The sequence below is a fragment of the Diplodia seriata genome (genome assembly GCF_021436955.1).
Source record: "Diplodia seriata strain FDS-637 chromosome Unknown scaffold_2, whole genome shotgun sequence".
In the NCBI taxonomy this organism is placed as follows: Eukaryota; Fungi; Ascomycota; class Dothideomycetes; order Botryosphaeriales; family Botryosphaeriaceae; genus Diplodia; species Diplodia seriata.
The window spans coordinates 1,661,582-1,684,521 of NW_027117309.1; the positions used below are offsets into that span (position 1 = coordinate 1,661,582).

Here is a 22,940-nt window from a genome sequence, read left to right on the forward strand (position 1 = left end):
CACGCAAAATTTGCAACGCAACCTGCCTGAGCGAGGGCAATCGTCCGGGGACAGGCGTGCTGGGAGAAGCGGACCGGGGTGCAGGGGCGGGTCGCGTAGTACCGCAGCGCCCATCAGAGGAGTAGGAGCGGCCATTAGCCGGGAGTCGTTTGCAGCTGATCAGTCGTCCGCGCCTTCACGTCCATGGTGTTGCCTCATTGGCGCAATGCTGACGAAGCGGACGCGATCCCGGGCGAATGCTCCCAAAACCACACCGCACGATGCTGACTGCGTCGGCGAGGGGGCAGCGGCTGCGTCCGCGGCGTGCAGACGGCAGATGAATCATTCTGACGGACGGCAGGCTGGCTTCCTAGCGCAGGCTAGCGGACGCGGCCGGCCGCTCGGATCGGCGAGGTGGTGATGCATGTCAGCGGCGTGCAGCGAGGGGCACGCGGCGGAGGAGGGCAATCACGGCACATGGCAGCGCGTGTGCGTGCGGCGGCGTCAGCTCCGTGTCTCGCGCCGGTTCTGGTGTTGGGCGATGACGGGCGGTGGGCCAGCATGAGCCAGTGCCAGTGGCGGCGGCACAGCGGCTCTTGCGCACCACACACTGCAGCCCGTCGATCGCCTGGCGCCCGGGCCTCAGCGCGTCGCCCAACTTTATCGCAACGCCAGCTGCACGCTTCGACAACGCCCCCGCCTCCCCGCCATGCCCAAGCCCACTGCCGACTGGGAGCGCGTCGGCGACCGCTTCTACCGCAAGCTGCAGCTCTACACCGACGTCTTTGATCAGGACCTCGAGCTCGAGAACTTCCACGTCGTCGCCGCTCCCTACTCTGGCGCTGTAGGTATGCTCCCGCCCTCTGCCTGCCCCAACGCCCGCGCTGACCCCGCCAGCCATCTACCGCGACGAGGACAAGCTCCAGACCTACCGCGCCTCGCAGCAGGCCAAGACCTCCATCGACATCTACAGCTGCGCCGGCAAGCTCATCCGCCGCATCAATTGGGACAAGGGCTCTGTCAAGGGCATTGGCTGGTCGCTGGACGAGAAGCTGCTCGTTGTGACCGACGATGGTACCGTACGCTGCTACCAGCATCTGCACGGTGACTTTGTGCCCTTCACCCTCGGCCACGGCGCCGACGAGATTGGCGTGAAGGCTTGCCGCTTCTGGGGCTCTGGCTTTGTCGCCCTGCTCAACAACAATCGCCTCGTCTCCGTTGCCCGCTACGATGAGCCGCGCCCCAAGCTACTGGCCCTTGCTCCTGAGGACCCCGTTGAGTCTTGGGCCTTGATCCCGCCCACCGAGACTCTCTCGCGCTCCGTCGAGGTGCTCCTCGCCATCGGCGAGACGATTTATCTTGTCGACGCTACCGACTGCGAGGACCGCATGCTGCAGCGCGGCCCTTTCAGATACACAAGCGTCTCGCCCAATGGCAAGTACGTCGCCCTGTACACGGAGGACAGCAAGGTCTGGGTTGTCAGCAGCGATTTCCAGAACAAACTCAGCGAGTATGACTCCAGGGCGAGGACGGTGCCCAAGGACATGCAGTGGTGCGGTAACAGCTCCGTGGTCCTGGCGTGGGAGGACGAGATCCATCTCGTCGGGCCCAATGGCTCTGCCACCAAATTCTTCTACGACAGCTTCGTTCACCTCCTGCCCGACGTGGACGGCATCCGAGTGCTTACGAATGACGTTTGTGAATTCATCCAGCGTGTCCCCGACGTGAGCGAGGAGACGTTCCGGCTGGGCTCCACCTCTCCGGCTGCCGTGCTCCTGGACGCGGTTGATCATCTGGAAAAGAAATCGCCAAAGGCTGACGACCTGATCCAGATGATCCGGCCCAATCTCGCCGAAGCTGTTGATACGTGCGTGAAGGCTGCAGGTCATGAGTACAGCATTCACTGGCAGAAGCAACTGCTCAAGGCTGCGTCATTTGGCAAGTCGGTGCTTGACCTCTACAACAGTGACGACTTTGTCGATATGTGCGAAACTCTCCGCGTGCTCAATGCGGTCCGCTTCTACGAGATTGGCCTGCCTCTTTCCTACGACCAGTACATGCGCTTGACGCCCGAGAAACTTGTTGAGCGACTGATCAACCGTCACGAATACCAACTCGCCCTTAAGATTTCTGATTATCTGCGCCTTCCGACGGATCGCATCTATGTACATTGGGCCAGCCAGAAAGTCCGCATTTCCAACGACGATGAGGAGAGCATATGCCGTATGATTGTGCAGAAGCTCGAAGGTAAGCAAGGTGTGTCCTTCGAGGAGATTGCCAGGGCAGCATATGATGAAGGCCGTGCACGCCTTGCAACCGAACTGTTGAACTATGAGCCCCGTGCTGGAAAACAGGTTCCCCTGTTGCTTGACATGAAGGAAGACACGATAGCATTGGACAAGGCAATAGAGAGCGGAGACACGGATCTCGTATTCCACGTCCTCTTGCACTTGAAGAAACAGCTCACGTTGGCGAGCTTCTTCAGAACCGTCACCAGCCGCCCGGTTGCCACAGCACTGGTGGAGTCTTCTGCGCTCGAGCAGGACAGAGAGTTGCTCAAGGACCTTTACTACCAAGACGATCGCCGCCTTGACGGCTCTAATCTCCTTATCGCCGAGGCGCTCGAGCAGCCTAGCACGAGCCTTTGTACTGACAAGCTCAAGCTTGCCAGCAAGTTGCTCCAGGACTCGCGTGAGCACAGCTTCAATGTGAAGGCGCTCGATGAAGCACAACGCTTGCTAAAGCTGCAAGAGGCATTCGAGAAGGATCTAGCGGTGACGGGGTTCGTGGGTCTTTCCATCAATGAGACGGTGTTCCGGCTCGTGCGCGCGGGCCACATGAAACGTGCGCAGAAGGTGCAATCCGAGTTCAAGGTGCCAGAAAAGACATTCTGGTGGCTCAGGTTGCGTGGACTTGTGACCAAGAGGGACTGGAATGAGTTGGAGGAGATCAGCAAAACCCGGAAGAGCCCCATCGGCTGGGAGGTGAGTCTTGGCTCCGCTGACATTTTTATCTCCGTATCTAGTGCTGACGTCCGCCCGTTTAGCCCTTCTTCAACGAGATACTCTCAGCCGGAAATACGCGAACTGCAGCACTCTTCATCCCGAAGTGCACCACGCTGCCGGTCACTGACCGCATAGAAATGTGGGTCAAGTGCGGCCTAGTGGTGCGGGCGGGCGAGGAGGCGCTCAAGGCGAAGGACATGAACAGCCTGGCCGAACTGAAGGCCAAGGCGACGGGCAACGCGGTTCATGAGATTGAGCGGATGATTGGGCAGTTGGCGGGTGGAAGGAGGTAGTATGCGATCCATGCGGGGTTGGCGGAGTCCTGCTACGGTATGCCCGCCTATCGCCGATCGCCCAGCTGTTCGTTTCCATTCGCCCATCGGCCGAGGGAAAACTGCGGCTGAAACTGGATAGTAGTCGATGTTACTGATGATTGTACGAATCAAGTCTTCTGTCTGATTCTGTACCCGTCGCTGACGTGTCGTTGCATTGATTTCGCTCTTCTGCTGACTAGATGACTTCAGGGGCAGCAAGTGACAGAAAAATTGAGCTACCACTCTTCCTACGTAGGTATTCGAATCCAATATCTGGACATAGACGCGGGTCTTGAACGCACGCAGACGTGTCCTCATATTGGATCCAGCTACCGGCACAAGAATGGTGCAAATCTCCAAGGCAGAGGCGGGTAGGCTCAATCATTTTTGTCAACTGCTGTGTAGTTCTTGCGACTTTGCCCGAGAGTACGATCCTGAACCTGCAATTATTGAACATCCGCTCAGCGCTATGTGGGGTTGAGCAACGGGCTCGTTCGCCGAGTAATAGACACGATGCGGCGCCTATATACAAATTCTGCATCGTATTTATACAGGCAGTTGAGTACAAGATCCGAACGTAAGTATACGCATCTAAAATATAGTCAGCTACCTATCCCATGTAGAATTTTCTACCCATGACAGACGTGAAGAAACCTGTCAAGGTGACGCCGGCTGATGTAAATGTTGTGCTAAAACAAAAGCACAGCGCTGCGATAAATCACAGTCCTGTAGACATGTTAGGTAGCGACAGCTTGTGCACGGATCCCGATCCCTCCGTGCCTCCTGGATTGGAAGTCACGCACTACGTCTTCGCATTTGGATAAGGAAGCGGCGGCCGCCATCCCCCTGGGAAGCGCCAACCGCTGTCATTCATCCTAAATCAATGACTGCGCGCTCAGAGTGTCCTACGCTACGCGTTTACTCTATGTAAGCCGCCACCCTTCCACTCTTCGCCGTCGACTGTCCTGTAGGCACGAGCATACGAATGTATTTCTGGAAAGGTCTTTCGTATATCCGAATACTGGCGCATCCGCTTCAAATCGTTGCATCCTCTTCACCTCTGAATATCCTATACGGCGAGGGTCGCGCGTTTTGTTGCTGCTGCACAAGGAGCTTTCTCTACATGACTCGAGCTGGTGCGGGGGCCCATATATTTTTGCGTGCTCGCTGCCCGGCTATCGGGAACCGGCAACAGGTAAACAACTGCCGCTGTTCGACGGGGCCTCCGCCGTAAAAGTACCAAGACCAGCCAACTCAGCCAAGTCTACAATCAAAAAGATGAGACACCAATCACCATCGGATCCCCTTCGGCTTATCGGAGCTGGGTGGTTCCAAGTTCCGAAATTTCCACATCATAAACGGACATGAACGTCGAAATGTCTTCTCCTCACCCCTTTTCGACCCGGCCTTTCTCTACAGCTCCAACACACGATGGCCTCCGAATCCAAACACCAAGTCATCATTGTTGGTGGCGGCATCACCGGGCTCACTCTGGCGTTGATGCTTCAGCATCTTCAAATCGACTACGTCCTTCTTGAAGCATACAAAAGCGTGACGCCCAATGTCGGCGCCAGCATCGGTCTCTATGCCAACGGTCTCCGAATCCTCGACCAGCTCGGAGTCTACGAAGATGTCTGCAAAGTCGCACAGTCTGCCAAGCTTCACATCGTCCGGGATGGTGAAACCGGGCAAAGACTATCCAAGATGCCTTGTGGACCTATCTTGAAGACAAGGCATGGCTACGCGCCTATGTTCATGGAGCGCTACCAACTTTTGCGTGTGCTGTACAAACACATCACCGAGAAAGAAAGAGTCTTCGTCGACAAGAAGGTCCAGAAAATCGAGGATTATGAGGGCAGAGTTCTGGTACATACGGAAGATGGTACAACATTCGAAGGCCAGATCACCGTTGGTGCGGACGGAGTTCACAGTACTGTGAGAAAGGAGATGTGGAGGAACGCGGACGAGAAAGACCCAGGAGCCATCCCAACCGAGGACAGACAAGGTGCGTTCAGCAGATTCATTTTTCCCACTTTCCCACACCGAACTCACAGAAACCGCAGACATCAAATGTGAATATGCATGCGTGTTTGGCCTTGCCAAGCCAACCCCGGGGATTGCACCTGGCGATGTAATCGCGGCGTCCAAGCCCCAATCAACGGTAGGCTGCATGGGCGGCAAGGACCATGAGATCTTTCTCTTTTGGTTCTGGAAGCTGCCTCCATCCCTACACTCCTGCGCTGTCGACAAAATTCCGCGCTTCACCAAAGAGGATGAGATCAGGGAACTTGAACGTGGAGGAGATGTTATCGTGGCAGACAACGGCCTACGATTGCGAGAAGTAGCAAAGAATCTCGAGCGGAGTGCGGTAACGGCATTGCCTCACTATGTCATGAGGAAATGGCACTTCGGACGTATCATCATCATTGGGGATGCCAGCCACAAGTTCAACCCACTCGTCGGACAGGGCGGCAATAGCTGCATCGAATCATGCGCTGGGCTCGTCAATGCGCTGGCCGGCACCCTGTCGAGGTCTTCCAGCATAGCCGCACCCGTTTGGCCTCTTGATGTTTTACACAGTGTCTTTACTACGGTCGAATCAGAGAGTCCCCAGGCTTGTGGATATGGTCGAGCGCTGCCAGCAGGCTCAGTATGCGGCAGCCTGGGATACAAGGGGAATCAAACTCCTTGCCAAGTACATTATCCCCCTCCAGTCGGATTCCAAGGCCACGGATTTCTACAGCTCCTTCATCACGAGCGGGTTGAGCCTGAAAACACTTGGCTTGCCTCAGGTGGAGCATCAATGGGCATATGATGATGAGAAGGAGAGTGGCACTGCGGCAGGTAACAACACGATGGTAGTGGTCGGAGCATCTCTTGCTCTTTTTGCTGGCATCCTTGCGGTACGGGTGGCGCGGTATGGCAGGGTAAGCGTTTGAAGCATGCTTGAGATACGTTGAACTTTCCCGATTTTTTTTTTTTTTTTTTTGGAATGTAGGAGCTATAGACGTGGGGTATGGGTCTATTAACTTTCATTGGAAGCCATCTCTTTCTCTCAAAAGACAGCTTAAGAGCACTCCTGAACGGAGTCATCATCGTAGAGGTAGTCCTTGGCAAACTTGATGGAGTCAATGTGCCAAGTCTTTCCGCTGTCGGAGGTGGTGGCGCCAGATGAGGTCGCGTTGGACAGGGAAAAGGTGTTGCCGTAATTCTCATCGGCGGCACTGAGGTGTACAGTGATGTTGGACCAGGCTAAATAGCTTTAGAAGACTGCTGCATTTAAAGTCTGGGAAGGCTTACTGTATCCCTTGAGAGTTCCGCAAGAATAACCAACGCATTCGTTAGCGCCGTAGAAGACAGCAGGTTTCATGCCCGCGCCTGCAAGACTTTAGCTGCGTTCAAATAGTTTCAAATGGCGGAAGCCATACTGTCAGATTGAGAAGAGACAAGCTCGCCAGCGATCCAGACCTTCTGGTCGATCTTGGTGGTCTCCGAATTGACCGAAACTACGATTTAATCAGCATCGATAAATAAAGATAGAAGTCCAAGGTAGGAACGGACTTTCAAAGTCAACCTGGGAACCAGTGGGAACAACCTGGTAGGTCTGGCCCGTTTGACCCGCTACTCAATCATCAGCACAGTCTTGGAAAAAGTAGGTTGCCGCGGAGGCTTACAAGGGGCGTATGTGCTTGCTGCAACACACCAGTGTTCATTATCGGTATCACAGCCGCTGTAATGCATAAGCATGTGTCCCACTCCGTGTTTCATGGGTTTGCTGACCTAAGACTCTGATTGGGAGCCCAGTTGAGTAGAGGCTGCACAAGGTTCATGTCCATGACATCTTCGTTGGTAGGGTCGGCCTGCACACCAACCCAAAGCGAAAGCTCCTCCTGGGGAACTCCGGTGTGATAGTTGCAAGGTGCATCGGGAGGGACGACGGAGTAGGTCGCCTTCGTGATGTAGGCATTACTGGTGGGACCCGAGTAAAACATGTTGCCGTACTTAGACCCATCGCTCCACGGCTCGGCAGTGGCCCCCAGCACCAGGGAAAGAGAAGCGAAGGAGAGCGAGGAACGCATGGTGAATGAATGACAGGGATGTTAGCGAACGAGTGCTTGTTGGTTTACAAGCTTTCCGAGCGACGCTCCAATGCCATAAGTACCTCTCAGCACGAGATCGTATGTCCTTTTCTGGTTTCGAATAGATTGTCCAAAACAACCCGCACGGTGGCCTGTCAAGAGTGGGTTCCAATTTCCGGTCAGTGCGCGGCTCCACCATAATCTAGATGGGCATGTCCGGCCTCCGCCGGTCGTTCTTCCACCAATATCGTCGAGAAAACGGGAAGGAAAGAGATGCCGATGGTTATAGGCGGATTTTACCGCCGTAGCTGCTTTAGGAAATTATGGTTACGACGACCTCGAGCACGGCGGCAAGCTTCGACCCAGGCGACAACAGTAAGATGAGCGTTGAACGCCTCGGACCACCTGGTTTCAAATACACGCTAAACACCAGTTCAAAATGCTCACAGTCAATGTGGAAACCACTGTGCTGCTACCATCCTGGGAGGATGCGCCACATAATTATGCCACTCCTGAGGCTATCTACAGCTCCTTCGCGCAGCTGATGGCTAGCGTGTATCTGTTTTTTGCTCATGTCATGGGTAGTTGAAGCTATCGTCCGGACGAGAATGTCGAATTAAAATACATACACGTCCAGACGATAGCTTCAACTACCTACGTATTTTTTTCTCTCTAAGAATGAGCTAAGGCATAGTTATGCCATGTTCTGCTATTCTTCGCGCTAGCCATCGGCTGCGAGAGGGGGCTGTACATGCTATTACCCACCAATGCCCAAAACACCAGGTCGTAACTAGTCGTTATCGTTTGACGCCCATCCAATCATTCGTTGGGTAAATCGCCTTACGTACCGGGATCTCCCTGCATGTGGGCGAGAGACCGAGCTTGGACTTCTTTCCTGTTCTCTCGATGCATGCATGGACAATGCTACGGAATTTTGACGTCTAAGAAGACTGAATCTTCTGCCTTCTTTACTTTGCTATCGCTACGTAAAGTATCTGCTGGTCAAATGGGTAGTCCGAACATTTGATTATTTCATTTAGGTTGGTTCATTTGCTATCATATTCCGCATGCGCAAGTACTTAGAGAACGCTCTTGCCGCCAAAAACAACCGCCTCGACCCACTGCTTGATGATGTCGTTGAGCTCGGCCGGCTTCTCCCATTGACCAAAGTGGTGCGTGTCGATGGCAGCTCTGCTGAGGTTGGGGATGAGCTTCTCCATGCCGGCCGACATCTCCGGTTTCAGGACGGTGTCCTTGTTCGTGGCAATGTACAGGATGGGTTGCTTGATGGTGCCGTCGCCCGAAAGGTTGAGCTCCTCCTCATAGTTGACCTTGCGGGTGCGGTACCAGTTGCAAGGGCCGTGCAAGCCGTTGCGGGCATATTGCTCGGCGTAGAAGTCGAGCTCCTGTGTTTTCGCATGGAGTCAGCAGGATAATGAAGTTGAGCAGTTCAGTCACTTACTTCTTCGGTCATCCACGGACCTCTGGGGACCTTGCCCAGATTCTCCAGCTTGATGCCGTCGTAAGGGTTGAAGAGAAGCTCGCCGTTCGGCCCCTTACCACCCGTAATGAAAACGAGCAGCTTCTTGAAATCTTCCTTGGTCTTGACGCCCTCCTCGGGCTCGCCGCTGGCCAAGTTCAGCTGATACTTGAACTGCGGGAGCGGACCGGCAACCAGCTGCTCGACGGAGTAGTACTCCTTCGAGGGAGGCGCATAGGGCGTGCTGATGGCGAAGACGTGGGAGATGAGGTCGGGCTTCCAGAGGGCAACACGGTAGACGACGGCTCCACCCCTGGTCGGCGCATGTCAGCTTTTCCGCCCTTCCTGCTACTCTAGGAGAGTCATACCAGTCGTGGCCACCCAGCACAATCTTCGGCGCACCCAGCTGGTGAGCCAGCTCCTCGATGTCGTCGGCGGCGCGTTTGAAGCCGTACAGCGAGATGGACTCGGGCGGCACTCTCGGCGCGTCCTGCACGGTGAATTGTAAGTCACAACGCATCGTCTCCACGCTCGTCCGAGATGCGCGGCGTATTGTCCGGGAGGGAGAGCACTTACAGTTCCGCCGTAGCCCATCATGTCAGGCGCCACGACGCGGAAGCCCATGTCGATGAGCGCGGGGATCTGGTAGCGCCATCCGAATGCCAGATCGGGCCATCCGTGGACCTACAGGTTCGACGGTTAGGGAGTGCTGCTCTTCACATGAGAGGTGGGGACGACGGACGAGGACAATGGTGGCCTTGAACTGGCCGTCCTTGGGCACGCCGAGAATATAGCCTGCACCGCTCCAGATCAGCTGTCATGGTCGTGACTTGCAGCATTGGGAATGGTCCTACGGTAGGTGCGGCCGTTGAGCACGGCGGTCTCGTACGAGACCCGGGAGTCGGAGCCGGGGCTGAGCTTGGTGACGGTGTCGGCCATGTTGGATGCGGAGAAGAACTTCGTCGGGCGCATTGTTGCGGGGCGCCCTTCTGCCACTTTTTATATCCCCTGGGTCGCTGTCCTTGGCCGTGATGCGGAGCAACTGCGTGATCGCGAGGCAATTTACGGACGTACGTACGATGTCATGGCTGTTTGCTGCGACGGTTGCTCCACTTTCCTGGGCCGAGGTACGTTGGTTAGGCTCAGTGGCATGGACTTCTTGTCACTCTAATCAGTATACACTCCGCCGGGGAACCACGAAACAGTATAGGAAGAACGACAAGCTCAAAAGCGTATCAACAGCAGCCCAACACCCCACACTTATCGCTACCTTATCGCCTGGGCGACTGCGCGCTCTAGCTACCCGGCAGATCTCGCACGCCAGGTACGCCCGTATTGTTGTACGCTTCCGGGTCCTTGCCCACTGGAACGTGCTCTACCAGCTCGGAGCTATCGCCGGTTAGGGATGACCATCCAACGTCGCCCGAAAACCTAAAGCCGCATCTTTTGTAATCACTACCTGCGACAATTGATACTTTGCACGCGTCCGGATGGCACGGAAGTCGCGCTTCCGAGACTACAATCCGAGGACGGGCACTTCCCATCGTATCGAACCTTGACATCACAGCAGAAGAAGCACCTGAAGTGAACCCGACACTTACTTGACACTCGTACTCTGGACACTCCATTTGATTCATTGCCTAGCTGTAACCGTCTTTACTGAAGTACTGCTGGCTGCATCCAATGTCCAGGGTTGTTGTCCTATCGTGAGCCAGAAGCACGCGGAAGCTATGTTGCAAAACCCAGCCCAAACCCCCAATTGCACCATATCCGCCGCTTTTCAATGATTACTGTGGGAATGGTATCATCAACATGAAGCAATTTCTCCAAAACGCTCATAAAGTAGCGCTGCCAGAGAGCGCTGCGTCGTTAGGGTTAGTATATTACAGTATCCTCCTCTGCTTCAAGCACCTCTTCTCCATGGTCGTCGTGGTGTTCCTTGGCCTTGCTGTCGTGGTCCTTCGTCGCATGTCCGTTTCCCTGGGCTTCCGGAGGGGAGACGGGGTTGACCTGGTCATCACTAGTAGTAGCGTTATCTTGCTCTCGACGAGATTTGGGAGGTTCATTGGCTTGCTCTGAACCCACCATGTCCTCATTCTCGTGAGCCTCTGCATCAGCTTTCGTTTCAGGCGTTCCATTCCTGTCGTGCTGACCCTGTTCCTGTTCTTGTTCCTGCTCGGCTTGCTTCTGTTTCTCAAACTCCGAGAGCTCCCTCTCAATGGTGGCTTCTACCTCTCCAACTTGAGCCTTGATGGTATCCTCGTCCTCCTGGCGCAGCTCCCACGGCTTGAAAAACTGGGCTGGTCAGCAACCCCGTGCAATCAAGCAGATGGATCGGTGCACGTACCAGCTTGGGCTCGGTCCTGGTCTGGAGGAAGTGCGCCTGGGCGAGCATGTTAGAGTGGCGGATCCGCATCTAGCCAATTGATTAGCGGCAGGGCGGCATCGCGGCGGGGCCATGGATGCGAACCGTTTGCTCGTCGAACTTCTTTTGCTCGCGCCGCCTGACAACCATGAGCTCCTCTAGACGCTGCTTCTTTCTCTGGTCAAACTCTTGTGCTTGCAGCTTCAGTTTCTCCTGCTGCTTCTTGTCGATGTCAGCACGACGGCGCTGGGCGGCGGATGACGAGCTCTGCGAGAGGGTGCCGAGCAGTGCGCCGAACAGACGCTGGCCGCGCTTGCGCTCCTCGACAGCACCGCTCCGGCGGCGGTCGACGCGACGGTCCGTGGGCGAGTCATTCTGGTGGCGTGGGCCGTTCCGAGAGTCGCTGTTGGTGTCGTCTATGCTCAGGCGGGGGCGCTTGCTGCCGGCGTCGGAAACGAAGGATTGCCTGCGCTTCTGCGGGTTCTCGCGCGGCGAGGCTGGCTCGGAGCTCTCTGGCACGACGACGGCCGAGGCGACGACTCTGCGGCGGCGAAGTTAGCGGGCGCAGGGTGGGGAGCCAGGCCGACGTACGGTTCATCGTCCGCCATAGCTGGTAACGAGAGCAAGGCCCGGGTCAAGGGTGCGGGTGCGGGAGCGGGTGCGGGCGTTGGAGCAGTGGGATGTCGTGTGAACGGCGATGATGGAGCAGCGATTGGCGGGCGCGTCGGCGATTGCGATGGAAGCTGTTGCTCGCGACTCGCGGTCCGGCCCGAAACGGCGTCATCTAATCTTATCTAATCGCGTCGCGTCGCGCTGCCCTCGAAATCCGTCGAAGCTGTCGCCGCACCCTTGGTCAGCACAACAACCGCCACTCGCCCGCCATATAGCTCTGCCGCACCCTCTCCATACGTGCAAACCCTCCTAGGCACTCCGCAACCACCACCGGCCACACCTCTCAGCTACAGGCAACATGTCGCGCCATCACCCGTGAGTTTTCCATGCCCCGCACCAACGGCAGCAGCAGCGTTGCTAACGCGCCTCAGCGATTTGGTTATGTGCCGGAAGCAGCCCGGAATTGCCATCGGTCGCCTCTGCGACAAGTGCGATGGAAAGTGCCCCGTCTGCGACAGTTACGTCCGCCCGACCACTCTGGTCCGTATCTGCGACGAATGCTCCTTCGGCAACTACCAGAACAAGTGTGTTGTGTGTGGTGGGGAGGTAAGTCTTCATAGACGCGGGGCTTCGGGAAGCGCATGCTAACAGACTGTGGCAGGGCATTTCCGACGCCTTCTACTGCTTTGAGTGCACCCGCCTGGAGAAAGACCGCGATGGATGCCCCAAGATCATCAACCTAGGAAGTTCGAGGACTGATCTCTTCTACCAGAAGAAGAACTTCCGCAATCATTGATGCTGCCGGATTCTCTGCATTACCGGCGCTATCGGAGTTCAGGCTTGAAAAAATGGGTGGCCAAGTGGGATTTAGCATGTTTGGGAAGATGAAGCAGGCCGTTGGCGCCTTGTTATGGTAGGCCTTGGAAAGCAGATTAATGCATGGCCTTGATTGACGCCTCTCAGAAGCCCTTCCACCGTACGCCGTGATGTCTGAGTTCAACGCTTCAAGGAGACGCGGGTATTCACCAAGCAACAAGTCCCAGTAATCTCACAGAAGACAGACAGCCATCATCCAAAATTTCGATTGATAACCAGGCCGTAGAACTATGCAGGGCAGCAAGACTAACTCCACTCTAATGCATCTGGAACTCCTCCTTCGCGTACACCTTCTTCACCGCCGGGCGCTCAGCGAGCCGCTCGTTCCAAGCGGCGAAGCTGGGGTGCTCAGTCTTCCAGTCCCAGTCGTCGAAGCCGAACATGGGGTAGAAGCTCTGCCACGGCACCCAGACGAGGTCGGCGTAGGAAATGTTGTCGCCGAGCAGGTAGGGGGTGCCCTGCTTCTTGAGGTGGGCGTCGATGACGCCGGTGACGCGCTTGATCTCGTTGCCGTAGCGCTCGACGGCCGAGGGGACTTTCTGTTTTTGTTTCGTCAGTGGGATCTGCCCGAGAAGGGGAGGGTTGGTGGTTCGACCTACCTCGGGGTGGTACTTCATGAACCAGACGCGCTGGCCGAAGTACGGGCCCTGGCCGGACATCTGGAAGTGGAGCCAGGACTTCTCCAGCCACTGCTCGGGCGAGGTGGTGTGGTGCAGCTTGTTCTCCTTGTCGTAGGTGGCGACCAGGTACTCGATGATGGCGCCGGACTTGGATCCGTGTTAGCCAATTGTCAAGACAAAGACTGGAGGGCTTCCAACCTCGAACAACTTGACGCCAGTGTTCGGATCCTCGAGGGCGGGAAGGCGGCCGTTGGGGTTGACGGAGATGAAAGGCTCAGCCTTCAGCTCCGTCTTCATGTCGATGATCTTGCATTCGTAAGGGAGCTCGAGCTCCTCCAGGATGATGGCGACCTTGATCGGGTTCGGCGTAATGCCGTGAGAGTAGAGGACGAGAGGCTGCATCTTGGTATGGATTGGGTGTTGTGTTGGAAGTGGGTGTGTGAGTTGGAAGTGGAAGGGGAGTCGATGAGAGAAGGCGTGACTCGAGGCTTCCTTTTGAATGTTTCCTGCTGTTGCTCTGCATGCTCGAGACACTGTCCTAATGCGGAAGTCCACGATTGCAAAGCTGGACCCTGCTGACGTAGTGTAACTGGCTTAGCAATCTGGCCGTGAGAATATAGCGTGGGGTTTCACTGGGCAAGCTGGGCTGACTGTGAGCTTAGCCAGCTCGGCCTCTTGAAAGCCGACGTATGGACCAATGCGGACTAGTGGTCCGATTTATTACCAATCCAAGAATCCTTTGTGCGGGCCGCTCCCCTGAAGTGCGCATAGTGCGAGCAACGCCGAAGATTTGCTTGCTTAAGCGGCTTGTACCACGCCGGAATGGACCCTCCTTTTCCACGGCCCGGACGGATGCCCCGCAGTCCGACATCCGCTTACTCAGGCAACGGCACCACCACCCCCCTGCAATCCCCAAACCCGAACAGCCTCTCCCCCGTCCGTGCATCATGTACCCAGCCCTGAACGTTGACCTCGTCTCCGTCCTCCAGCCACGTCCTCGTCTGTCCGTTTCCTATGTCGAATGGCTTCGTCCCGTTGTACGACCGTTCGGCCAGGCAGCAGCGCCCAAAGTCATCACTCTGCGGATACACCATTAGTTTTCTACCAAAAAAAAAAAAAAAAGGAGACAGGACCCCAACTCACCTCAAACATACTCATCGTCCCCGTCCCGATCAAATCCCCCGTCCCCACCGCACTCCCGTTACGCGTCTGATGCGCAACCAGCTGCGCGTACGTCCAATACGTCTGCCCGTACTCCGTCCCGCACACCTCGACCCCCTTCTTCCCTTCCTCCTCACCCGATCTCCTTCCCCCACCCGCTTTCAACCTCACTGAACACCTGATGTCGACGCACGGCTTGTAATGATCGCTGTTGTCGCTCCCTTCGGCCAGGTAGTCGACAAACGCCACCCGCGGCGCCATCTGCCGCGGCAGCCGCGCCGGCGCCAGAGCGTCGAGCGTGACGACCCACGGCGAGACGGTGACGCAGCCGGATTTGCCGAGGAAGGGGCCGGTCGGGCCGGCGGATTCGGAGGATTGGATGTCGCGAGCTATATTTGTGGTGTTGGATGTCAACTAGATTTGGCCAATAGGTAGAGGAGGGGAGGGGTGTGTGTTTTCCCAGCGGATAGCTGGATTAGTCTGACATGGGTACGGAATAAGGGGAGAGGTGGAGGAGAGGAAGAAGAAGAAGGATATAAGATGTTTGTTGCCTGAAGGTTCAGTAAAGGGGAGGGAAAGCTTTCGCCAGCCACTTCAAGCAACAACAACTCACCACTCCAGTCATTCAGCAGCACGAAACCGAAAACGTACTCGTCCGCCTCCTCCAGCTTGATACGGCGGCCGATTTCTGTCGATCGCGCGAGGTACACGCCCAACTCGAGCTCGAAGTCGAATTTTCGGGACGCGCCGGCGGCGGCGGGGCCGTCGAGTTGGAATTGGCCGGCCGTGACGCCGGCGAAGCGGTGGACAGGCGTGTCCGACACGACGATGTTGCGCGAGTTGCCGTAGTAGCCCAGCGGCGAGTGGTAGAAGGGCGCGCGGAAGGCGGGCGGGTGGTCAAGGACGTCGGCCATCTATGATCAATCGAGGATACTTAGCTTTATGGTCTGGAGAGATTCTTTTTTTCTCTCATGCTTGTAGTCTTTTTTCTACAAGTCATAACATAACACGAGTCGTCCACCTCCTGAGGAGAGTTGCGGAATGGATCGAGAGCGAGAGAGGTCCACTCACATTCTCCGCATGCCCCCGGCTGGACACATAGTCCGCATAATTCACCGTCTCCATGGGCAGATGGTTGGTCGCAGTGGCGGCAGGCACGAACGCGCTCTCGAAATCCGCTCGCAGTCCTTCCTCCTTCCAGATATCTTGGATGCGGCTGCGGACAGCTTTTCGCACGCCGAAAGATAGAGTGGCAAATGCGTTCAGAGACTTTGCACTTTCAAAGACCGAACTAGGGAATCCGTGGATGGTCGAGAAAGCGCCGAGGGCTGAGAGGGCGGAGAGGTCGATGACGGTGTTCTGGATTCGTGTCGCGGGACGCAGGCGGAAGGGCCGTTGAGGGTTTAGCATTTGCACCTCAATAACACAGAAGATGATTTTGAATGAAGAAAATGGGGGAGAACTCACCTCGTCGGGTGTCGAGATGATCCCAAATGGGATGTTCTCAACAGGGAATTGATTCGCACTCATCTTTGCGAGTTGCGAAGATTGGATGTTGGAATTATCGCCCAGGCGACCTCTTTGTGATATCTCAAGTCAGTTATAGAAACGCCCTCTCAAGCTCTTTCTGGTCTTCCGCAAGATCTCTTAGCAGAATGGGAGTTATCTTTCCTTCTACTTTCTGTGATGAAAGATGTCAGAAATTCAAGCAATAGACAGCCAGCACAGGATTCTCTGTTATAAAGTATTTCGTATACGAGTAGCGTCAAGAGGAGGTTCCTCCATCCCCGCATCCGATAATCCCGGGATGTGGGCCGCCACATGGGCCGGCCTCCCGCATGGGGCGCACGGTCTTTCCAACCCCCAATCTTCTCCGACTCGGAATCGCAAGGAAAGGAAGGAAGGAAAGATTACGATAGAGAATCAGTGGATCGAGGATGACCGAAAGCTACGAGTGATAAAGTATACAGTGCATCTATTTGAGCAATTTGTTCCGAGAATATGTGAGGAAGGTTAATTGATGTAAGCCAACGTTCCCTGATTTCCACGGTGTTTCGAGGACTGTGAAAAGGAACGGTGGTGAGGTGCGGAGTCGCTACTTCTCCTTTGGCTTGATTGCTTAGCGCGTTCCAATGACGACATCCCGTCGCAACCACCTAACTCGACACCTAAGTAAGCTCCCACTAGCAACGCTAAGCATTCCTCTGACTGTCTCCGTCTTCGCGTCTTCCGGCATTGCCATCCTACGATCCCATCATAACGACCATCCCACCTGACGATATTGCACAGGATGGCCCGCAAGCAGCCCACTGAAATGCAGTCGCTGCGCCTCATCCTTCGTTCCCCTACTCCACCACAGGCGCTGCAGCCTTCACACTTCGGCCATTGAAATGGCCACGCGACTTGGCGTGTGCACGGCACAACAAATGACACTCTGGAATCGCAGTATAGCTGGCAAGAGTCTGGGAGCCTGGCTGGACCGATCCATTGTAGGCAGCAGCCGCTATTTATGGGGTGGGGTGGAGCTACTTCATTCGGCTACACAAGACGCCACCGACACATCGATCGCTTAATCGGGATCTTCTTGCGAGTACTTGCGAGCACTTTTCTCCCATCCATATCCCTCCCTTCTTCCATTCAGACTTTCCCATCAAGAGTCCAACACCTTCATCACGTTCACGTCCACATTGAAGCTTGCCATGCGCGTTCTGATCAGTGGAGCCGGTGTCGCTGGGCCCGCCCTCGCCTGGTGGCTGGCAAAGGCCGGCGCACGCATCACCATCGTCGAGAAGAGTCACGCTCTCCTCCCGATTGGCCAGAACATTGATGTCAACGGCAGTGCACTCACTGTGATCAAGAAGATGGGGCTCCTGGAGGAACTTCGACGGTTAAACACGACGGAAAAGGGCACAACATTCATCGGCCCAAACGGACGACCATTTGCACCCTTTCCTGTCAAGGAGGGGTCCGCCGCTAGCCCTACCTCCGAATTCGAAATCCTTCGTGGAGACCTGGCAGCGGTTCTGCACCGCGCCACCAAGAATCATCCAAATGTCGACTACTTGCTCGGTACTACCATCAAAAGGATCCTTTCGAACGACGAAAAAACCGTCAAGGTCGAATTGAGCAGTGGGGAGGTGCAAGAGTATGCTCTCTTGGTCGCAGCAGACGGCCAGTGGTCCCGAGTGCGAAAGCAGTGCTTCCCCCCAGAGTCAGTAAAAGTCATCGACAAGGGCATGTACGCCATCTACTGGACCCTTCCGCGCGTGTCCAGCGACACTGACTGGTGGAAAATCTACCATGCCCTCCGATCGCGGGTGCTGAGCATCAGGCCTGACCCGCACGGCACCATGCGGACATGTCTCACCTGCATGCCCTGCAACGACGCCCAGAAAAAGGCGTGGGAAGAGGCATCCAGGAGTGACAGAAAGACTCAGCACGAGCTCATGAGGAAGGAGTTTGCGGATGCTGGGTGGCAGGCGCAGCGCTTCTTGGATTCCATGGATCCGGCGTCCGACTTCTACTTCCAGGCCGTCCAGCAGATCAAACTGGCCAAGTGGTCCAGCTCTCGCGTCATCTGCCTGGGAGACGCCGCATACGCCCCGTCTCCACTCACCGGGGCGGGCGCTTCGCTGGCTATCACGGGAGCCTATGTCCTCGCCGGAGAGCTGAGCAAGCTCAATGCCGGTGAACATCCCTCGAAGGCGCTCGACGCTTACGAACGCACCTTTCGCCCATTTGTTGAAGAGACCCAGAAGCTTCCCTCCTTCCTTCCCGCCATTGCGCATCCAGAGACAGCATGGAAGAGATGGCTTTTGCAATCTTTCATAGTGGCACTGTCCAGGGTGGCGGCAATTCCGTGGATCGTGAATAGATTTGGTCACAAGACCGACGACGAAGATTTTCCGTTGCCACAGTACTCAAAATTCGGTGACGAGGGCCCTAAAGCCACTACTCCATAGGTACAGTTTCACAGAGAATCTATCATGAACTCATACTGATCCGATATTCACAACAGTTAATCCCAGGCTTGGAACTCATCATTAAGACTCGCTACTCATGCCATCGAGATAGGGCGGAATTGTGAGCCTGACTTGTACCGGGCGCCGCCGGTGGTGTACGACAAAGATACCCCTCAACTCTGATAATATACTACGATTCACTGACTGAACCATTGTCCCGAATTTGTCTTGATGGTTTAATCGCCCAGACTAATTCACGTGTTACCTGTACATACCAGTGATAACGAAGACTACTTCCCAGCTCGTCAAGTTGTTTTCGTCTTGAATAGTCGTCCCGGCGTATGGTTCAATCCGAGGACTGGCGGATAACGAATACATCTCGGGCTAATGCATGCGAATACAGCTCCTGCCATCTTCATATGCGGCCATCTACAGTTGAAAACCAAGGAGTAGGTACGAAATCCAAGAAGCGAGAGTGTGGACGGTGTCGCAGTCTCCAACTCTCGTCCTTTCCTTTGGATGGAGTCCACGCGTTCAACGAAATCCTTCCACCCACCATAATCTCCCTAAGCGCGGAAGGGAAGGCTCTCCTTTCATACCCAACTCAAATGCATCCTCGGCAAACGGCAAGAACCCATACAGCTTCTGTGTTGTCTGCTTAAACAACACGCGTGGTGTCTCGCTAAGCAGATCTCTAACCGGTTTCGGCAATGCTCTGTCGCTCCCCGTGTTGCATCGGCCCCAAACCGTCCACGTCTCGCGTGCCGCTACCCGAACGACTGGCCATGTCGCAACCTGTGGATCCGCACCAAGGCGTCCCGCGTCGATCCATGACTGGAAACGGTCGAGGCCCGCTCTTGCCGTCGCTTCCGCTCGATGACGGTGATTGTGGAGAGCCAAGCGGTTTTAAGGTCCTGCTGGCCAAGAGAACCCAATCTTGGCTGGGTTTGAAGGAGGAACCCAATGATGCGCTCGCCTGCCGGGCCCTACGTCTGCTGATTGGCTCGTGGCTGCTACTTTCCGCCTTTGCTCGATGCGATCGCCGTCTTGGTCCACTTCATGCGCGCTCTCCTTTCTCGACGAAGATCCGGACTGATCCCCATCCGAACGCACCACTGTGTGTGCATCGCCACGCAAGATGTGGGGGAGCCAGCAACCTTCCTCCGACCGGAAGAGTCGCGTCCACCACCAGTCTGCGTCCATGAGCCCCATACCCCGGGGAAAGCTTGGTTTAACAGTCAAGACCAGAGAACACTTATAAGAATGCCGTCTTTCTCTCTCTCAAACGATTCATCAAACCAGAAAACTAAAGGAACGTCTGAGACGGCAAAGTTTTCCTAATTAATTCATTCTCTTCTTCTACTCCCCCCTCTCTCGCTCTCCCCGCCTTAATTCACTCTCTCAACCACCACAACAACAACATGCGTTTCTCCACCGCCTCCGGCTTTTTCCTCGCCGCCACGCTCGCTTCCGGCGCGGCCATCCCGCAGCAGGCCGACGCCGCTGCGGCTGGTGCTGTGGCCACGCCCGCTACCCCGGATGCCGCCGCCGCCGCCGCTGCCACTCCTGCAGGTGCAGCGGAGGCCCAGCAGGCCGCGATAGACACGCAGAAGCAGATCGAGGAGGAACACGCCGCTTCCGACGCAAAGGTATGTTGTAGCCACTTCCAGCCGGCCGGCCATACGGGAACCATCGCTGACATCCTATTACACAGGCCCAAGCAGCAGCCGTGGCGCAACAAGACGCCGCCATCGCCCAACAGCAAGCGGCTGCCGCCACACCCGCTGCCGCTGCAGCTGCTACACCTGCTGCCGCTGCCGCTGCTACACCTGATGCTGCCGCGGCAGCTACGCCGGCCGCTGCTAGGCTTAGAGCCAGGTCGCCTTTGGAGATGATGATGGCCGAAGATCCTACTACCGGCGACGACGCCAAGGCAGCGGCGGACCCCGCTGCTGGCGATGCTGAGGCAGACCCTGCTGCGGCGAAGGATGACCCCAAGGCCGCCGCCGAAGACCCCGCTGCTGGCGATGATGCTAAGGCAGAGGCGGACCCTGCTGCTGGTGATGCTAAGGCAGAGGCAGACCCCGCTGCTGGCGATGCTGAGGCAGACCCCGCTGCGGCGAAGGACGATCCCAAGGCCGCCGACGCTGGAGCCGACGACGCTGAAGCTGCTGAGGCTGATCCCAAGGCCGCCGCCGACCCTGCTGCTGCCGACGCTGAAGCTGCCGATCCCAAGGCCGAAGAGGACCCTGCTGCTGCCGATGCTGAAGCTGCCGATCCCATGGCCGCCGCTGATGCGGACCCTATGGCCGCCGAGGACCCCATGGCTGCTGCCGACCCCGCCGCCGAAGAAGCCGACCCCGCTGCTGCCGCGGACCCCATGGCCGCGGACGCTGGTGCTGCTGGCGACGATGCCGCAGCCGCTGACCCCATGGCTGCGGCTGCTGACGACGCTGGTGCCGCCGACGCTGGTGCCGCTGACGATGCTGGCGCTGGTGCTGCTGATGATGCCGGTGCCGCCGATGCCGCCGCGCAGACGGCCGACTTGCAGAAGCAGGTCGATGACCTGAAGGCGCAGGTTGATGACTTGGCCAAGCAGCAGGCGGCTGGCGCTGCTGATGCCGGTGCTGCTGATGCCGGTGCGGCGGACGCTGGTGCTGCTGACGCTGGTGCTGCTGAGGATGCTGGTGCGGCGGACGCTGGTGCGGCGGATGCTGACCCGGTTGCGGCAAAGGGAGGTGACGATGCCGCGGCTGGTCAGGACGCCGGCGCTGCTGATGCCGGCGCCGCTGATGCTGAGGGCGCTGATGCCGGTGCTGCCGACGCGGACCCTGCTGCCGCTGACGCTGGTGCTGCCAAGGGTGAAGACGCAAAGGGCGAGGACGCTGCCGCTGCCGATGCCGACCCTGCCGCCGCCGACGCTGGCAAAGAGGACGGAGAAGCGGCCGCCGCTGATCAGGACGCCGGCGCTGCGAAGGACGCCGGTGCTGAGGACGCTGGTGCCGCGAAGGATGCCGGTGCTGAGGATGCCGGTGCCGCGAAGGGTGAGGACGCTGGTGCCGCCGCCGACGACGGCGCCGCCGCTGCTGCTGGAAAGGAGGGAGCCGATGCTTCTGGAGCTGCTGCTGAGGAGGACCCCAAGACCGCCGAGGACCCCAAGGCCGCCGAGGACCCCAAGGCCGCTGAGGACCCCAAGGCCGCTGAGGACGCTGGCAAGGCTGCTGCTGGTGACGACGCTGCCGGTGCCGCCGAGGGCAAGGGTGAGGACGCTGCCGCTGCCGGAGATGAGGCGGCCAAGGATCCCGCCGCCGGTGATGAAGCCGCTGCCAAGCCCTCGAAGATGGCGATGCTCAAGCGCTTCCTGGGCTTCTAAAGTAATGGGACAGCAGATATCTCTCCCAGATCTTCTATCTGGAGCCGGCAATTAACGTGAGGAGGCGGAGAGGCTCTCCGGGGAAAAGTTAAGGGACAGGTATCCCTTGTTCAAGCTGGGCTTGCTTTATGATGTGGCGGATAATAGTTTCGAGTACACAATTATGAGTATGAATAATACATGATCACAATAAATAAAATTGTCCGGGTAAACTTACGGTTTCAACACTAAACTTCTCCTTTAAACGTACTCTCTCCCTTGCATAGAAAATAACGACAACGATATTTCCATCCAATTTTCTTCAGCTCGTCTGTTGTTGCCGGAACCTCGCCGTAGTTGCTGGGGCAGTTATTATTCCGTAAAGGGAGACACGGTTTTGAACGGTCATTTAGCGAAAGAGAGCTTAGCGCGACAACAAAATATTTTTAAAGTGAAGGCTTGTGATACCTCCCAGAGCGGCGTGCCTTAATGTGGCGTAAACGAGATCATGGAGCTCAATTTTTTTTTGACCCCAAGTCGCGCTTTAATCCCCGCAAGCGAGTTAGAACTGAATTGCAATACATTATAGCTCATGAAGCGGACTTGTCCATCATTGTGGAGGGAGAGCAGATGGGTTGTTCCTCGGAAACGGTGTCCGAAGTTTTCGACAAGAGAGAGAGGGCAAATGATATCATTGCAGCAGGGGTTACCTACGCCACTTCTCTTCGGATTTATCAGAGTAGATGGCGAGGGAATTTCAAACTTTTCCAAGAGTCGTATTATCGGGGAGAGCAGTCCATCTTGTTTCAAAGTGAAAAAATGCATCAGAATTGGAAGAATCTACTGATACGTAGCCATGAGAAGAAGAAATGCCACAAAACGCCAATGTAAACAACCCATAGCGAAAAAAAAAAAAAAAACCGGCTGAAGATCAACGCTGCTGCTCCATCCAAGCAGGCACACGACAGAAAACTTATACCACACACACACTCCCCAATGCCGTAGAAAACTCCCCGCGGAACACCACATGCAGAAAGAAAAGCCCCCGAAGCACCGAAGCGGAACACCCCCAACTGAAAAAAAAAAAAAAAAAACAGCATCCCAGATTTCCAACGCCTTGATTACTGTCACAAAG

At 56.3% G+C, this 22,940-nt stretch overlaps 9 protein-coding genes across 9 annotated transcripts; 5 read left to right on the forward strand and 4 right to left on the reverse strand.

The window, feature by feature from the left end:
• Nucleotides 1-688: 688 nt before the first annotated feature.
• vps16 (Vacuolar protein sorting-associated protein 16) lies at nucleotides 689-3,277 on the forward strand (the record flags this gene model as incomplete). The annotated part of the gene is made up of 3 exons (XM_066773367.1): nucleotides 689-827; nucleotides 877-2,963; nucleotides 3,026-3,277. 3 exons carry the CDS (start codon nucleotides 689-691, stop codon nucleotides 3,275-3,277), a joined length of 2,478 nt encoding a protein of 825 aa, XP_066635934.1.
• A 1,452-nt stretch (nucleotides 3,278-4,729) lies between these two features.
• SLS55_001880 (uncharacterized protein) lies at nucleotides 4,730-6,237 on the forward strand (the record flags this gene model as incomplete). Its single annotated transcript, XM_066773368.1, has 3 exons — nucleotides 4,730-5,303; nucleotides 5,362-5,459; nucleotides 5,902-6,237. The coding sequence occupies 3 exons, from the start codon at nucleotides 4,730-4,732 to the stop codon at nucleotides 6,235-6,237; spliced, it is 1,008 nt and encodes a 335-aa protein (XP_066635935.1).
• A 128-nt stretch (nucleotides 6,238-6,365) lies between these two features.
• On the reverse strand, nucleotides 6,366-7,377 carry SLS55_001881 (uncharacterized protein; the record flags this gene model as incomplete). Its single annotated transcript, XM_066773369.1, has 6 exons — nucleotides 6,366-6,550; nucleotides 6,599-6,676; nucleotides 6,727-6,804; nucleotides 6,860-6,919; nucleotides 6,973-7,028; nucleotides 7,079-7,377. 6 exons carry the CDS (start codon nucleotides 7,375-7,377, stop codon nucleotides 6,366-6,368), a joined length of 756 nt encoding a protein of 251 aa, XP_066635936.1.
• Nucleotides 7,378-8,456: 1,079 nt separating this feature from the next.
• SLS55_001882 (uncharacterized protein) lies at nucleotides 8,457-9,829 on the reverse strand (the record flags this gene model as incomplete). Its single annotated transcript, XM_066773370.1, has 6 exons — nucleotides 8,457-8,783; nucleotides 8,840-9,170; nucleotides 9,226-9,347; nucleotides 9,434-9,541; nucleotides 9,600-9,652; nucleotides 9,712-9,829. The coding sequence occupies 6 exons, from the start codon at nucleotides 9,827-9,829 to the stop codon at nucleotides 8,457-8,459; spliced, it is 1,059 nt and encodes a 352-aa protein (XP_066635937.1).
• Nucleotides 9,830-10,732: 903 nt separating this feature from the next.
• SLS55_001883 (uncharacterized protein) lies at nucleotides 10,733-11,830 on the reverse strand (the record flags this gene model as incomplete). Its single annotated transcript, XM_066773371.1, has 4 exons — nucleotides 10,733-11,152; nucleotides 11,205-11,273; nucleotides 11,328-11,763; nucleotides 11,814-11,830. 4 exons carry the CDS (start codon nucleotides 11,828-11,830, stop codon nucleotides 10,733-10,735), a joined length of 942 nt encoding a protein of 313 aa, XP_066635938.1.
• Nucleotides 11,831-12,192: 362 nt separating this feature from the next.
• ini1 (Pre-mRNA-splicing factor ini1) lies at nucleotides 12,193-12,630 on the forward strand (the record flags this gene model as incomplete). The annotated part of the gene is made up of 3 exons (XM_066773372.1): nucleotides 12,193-12,209; nucleotides 12,266-12,440; nucleotides 12,496-12,630. The coding sequence occupies 3 exons, from the start codon at nucleotides 12,193-12,195 to the stop codon at nucleotides 12,628-12,630; spliced, it is 327 nt and encodes a 108-aa protein (XP_066635939.1).
• A 337-nt stretch (nucleotides 12,631-12,967) lies between these two features.
• URE2 (Transcriptional regulator ure2) lies at nucleotides 12,968-14,482 on the reverse strand (the record flags this gene model as incomplete). The annotated part of the gene is made up of 3 exons (XM_066773373.1): nucleotides 12,968-13,477; nucleotides 13,529-13,726; nucleotides 14,474-14,482. The coding sequence occupies 3 exons, from the start codon at nucleotides 14,480-14,482 to the stop codon at nucleotides 12,968-12,970; spliced, it is 717 nt and encodes a 238-aa protein (XP_066635940.1).
• Nucleotides 14,483-17,190: 2,708 nt separating this feature from the next.
• Nucleotides 17,191-18,453, forward strand: SLS55_001886 (uncharacterized protein; the record flags this gene model as incomplete). The annotated part of the gene is made up of 1 exon (XM_066773374.1): nucleotides 17,191-18,453. The coding sequence occupies one exon, from the start codon at nucleotides 17,191-17,193 to the stop codon at nucleotides 18,451-18,453; it is 1,263 nt and encodes a 420-aa protein (XP_066635941.1).
• A 1,421-nt stretch (nucleotides 18,454-19,874) lies between these two features.
• Nucleotides 19,875-21,826, forward strand: SLS55_001887 (uncharacterized protein; the record flags this gene model as incomplete). Its single annotated transcript, XM_066773375.1, has 2 exons — nucleotides 19,875-19,878; nucleotides 20,181-21,826. The coding sequence occupies 2 exons, from the start codon at nucleotides 19,875-19,877 to the stop codon at nucleotides 21,824-21,826; spliced, it is 1,650 nt and encodes a 549-aa protein (XP_066635942.1).
• Between the last annotated feature and the right edge of the window lie 1,114 nt (nucleotides 21,827-22,940).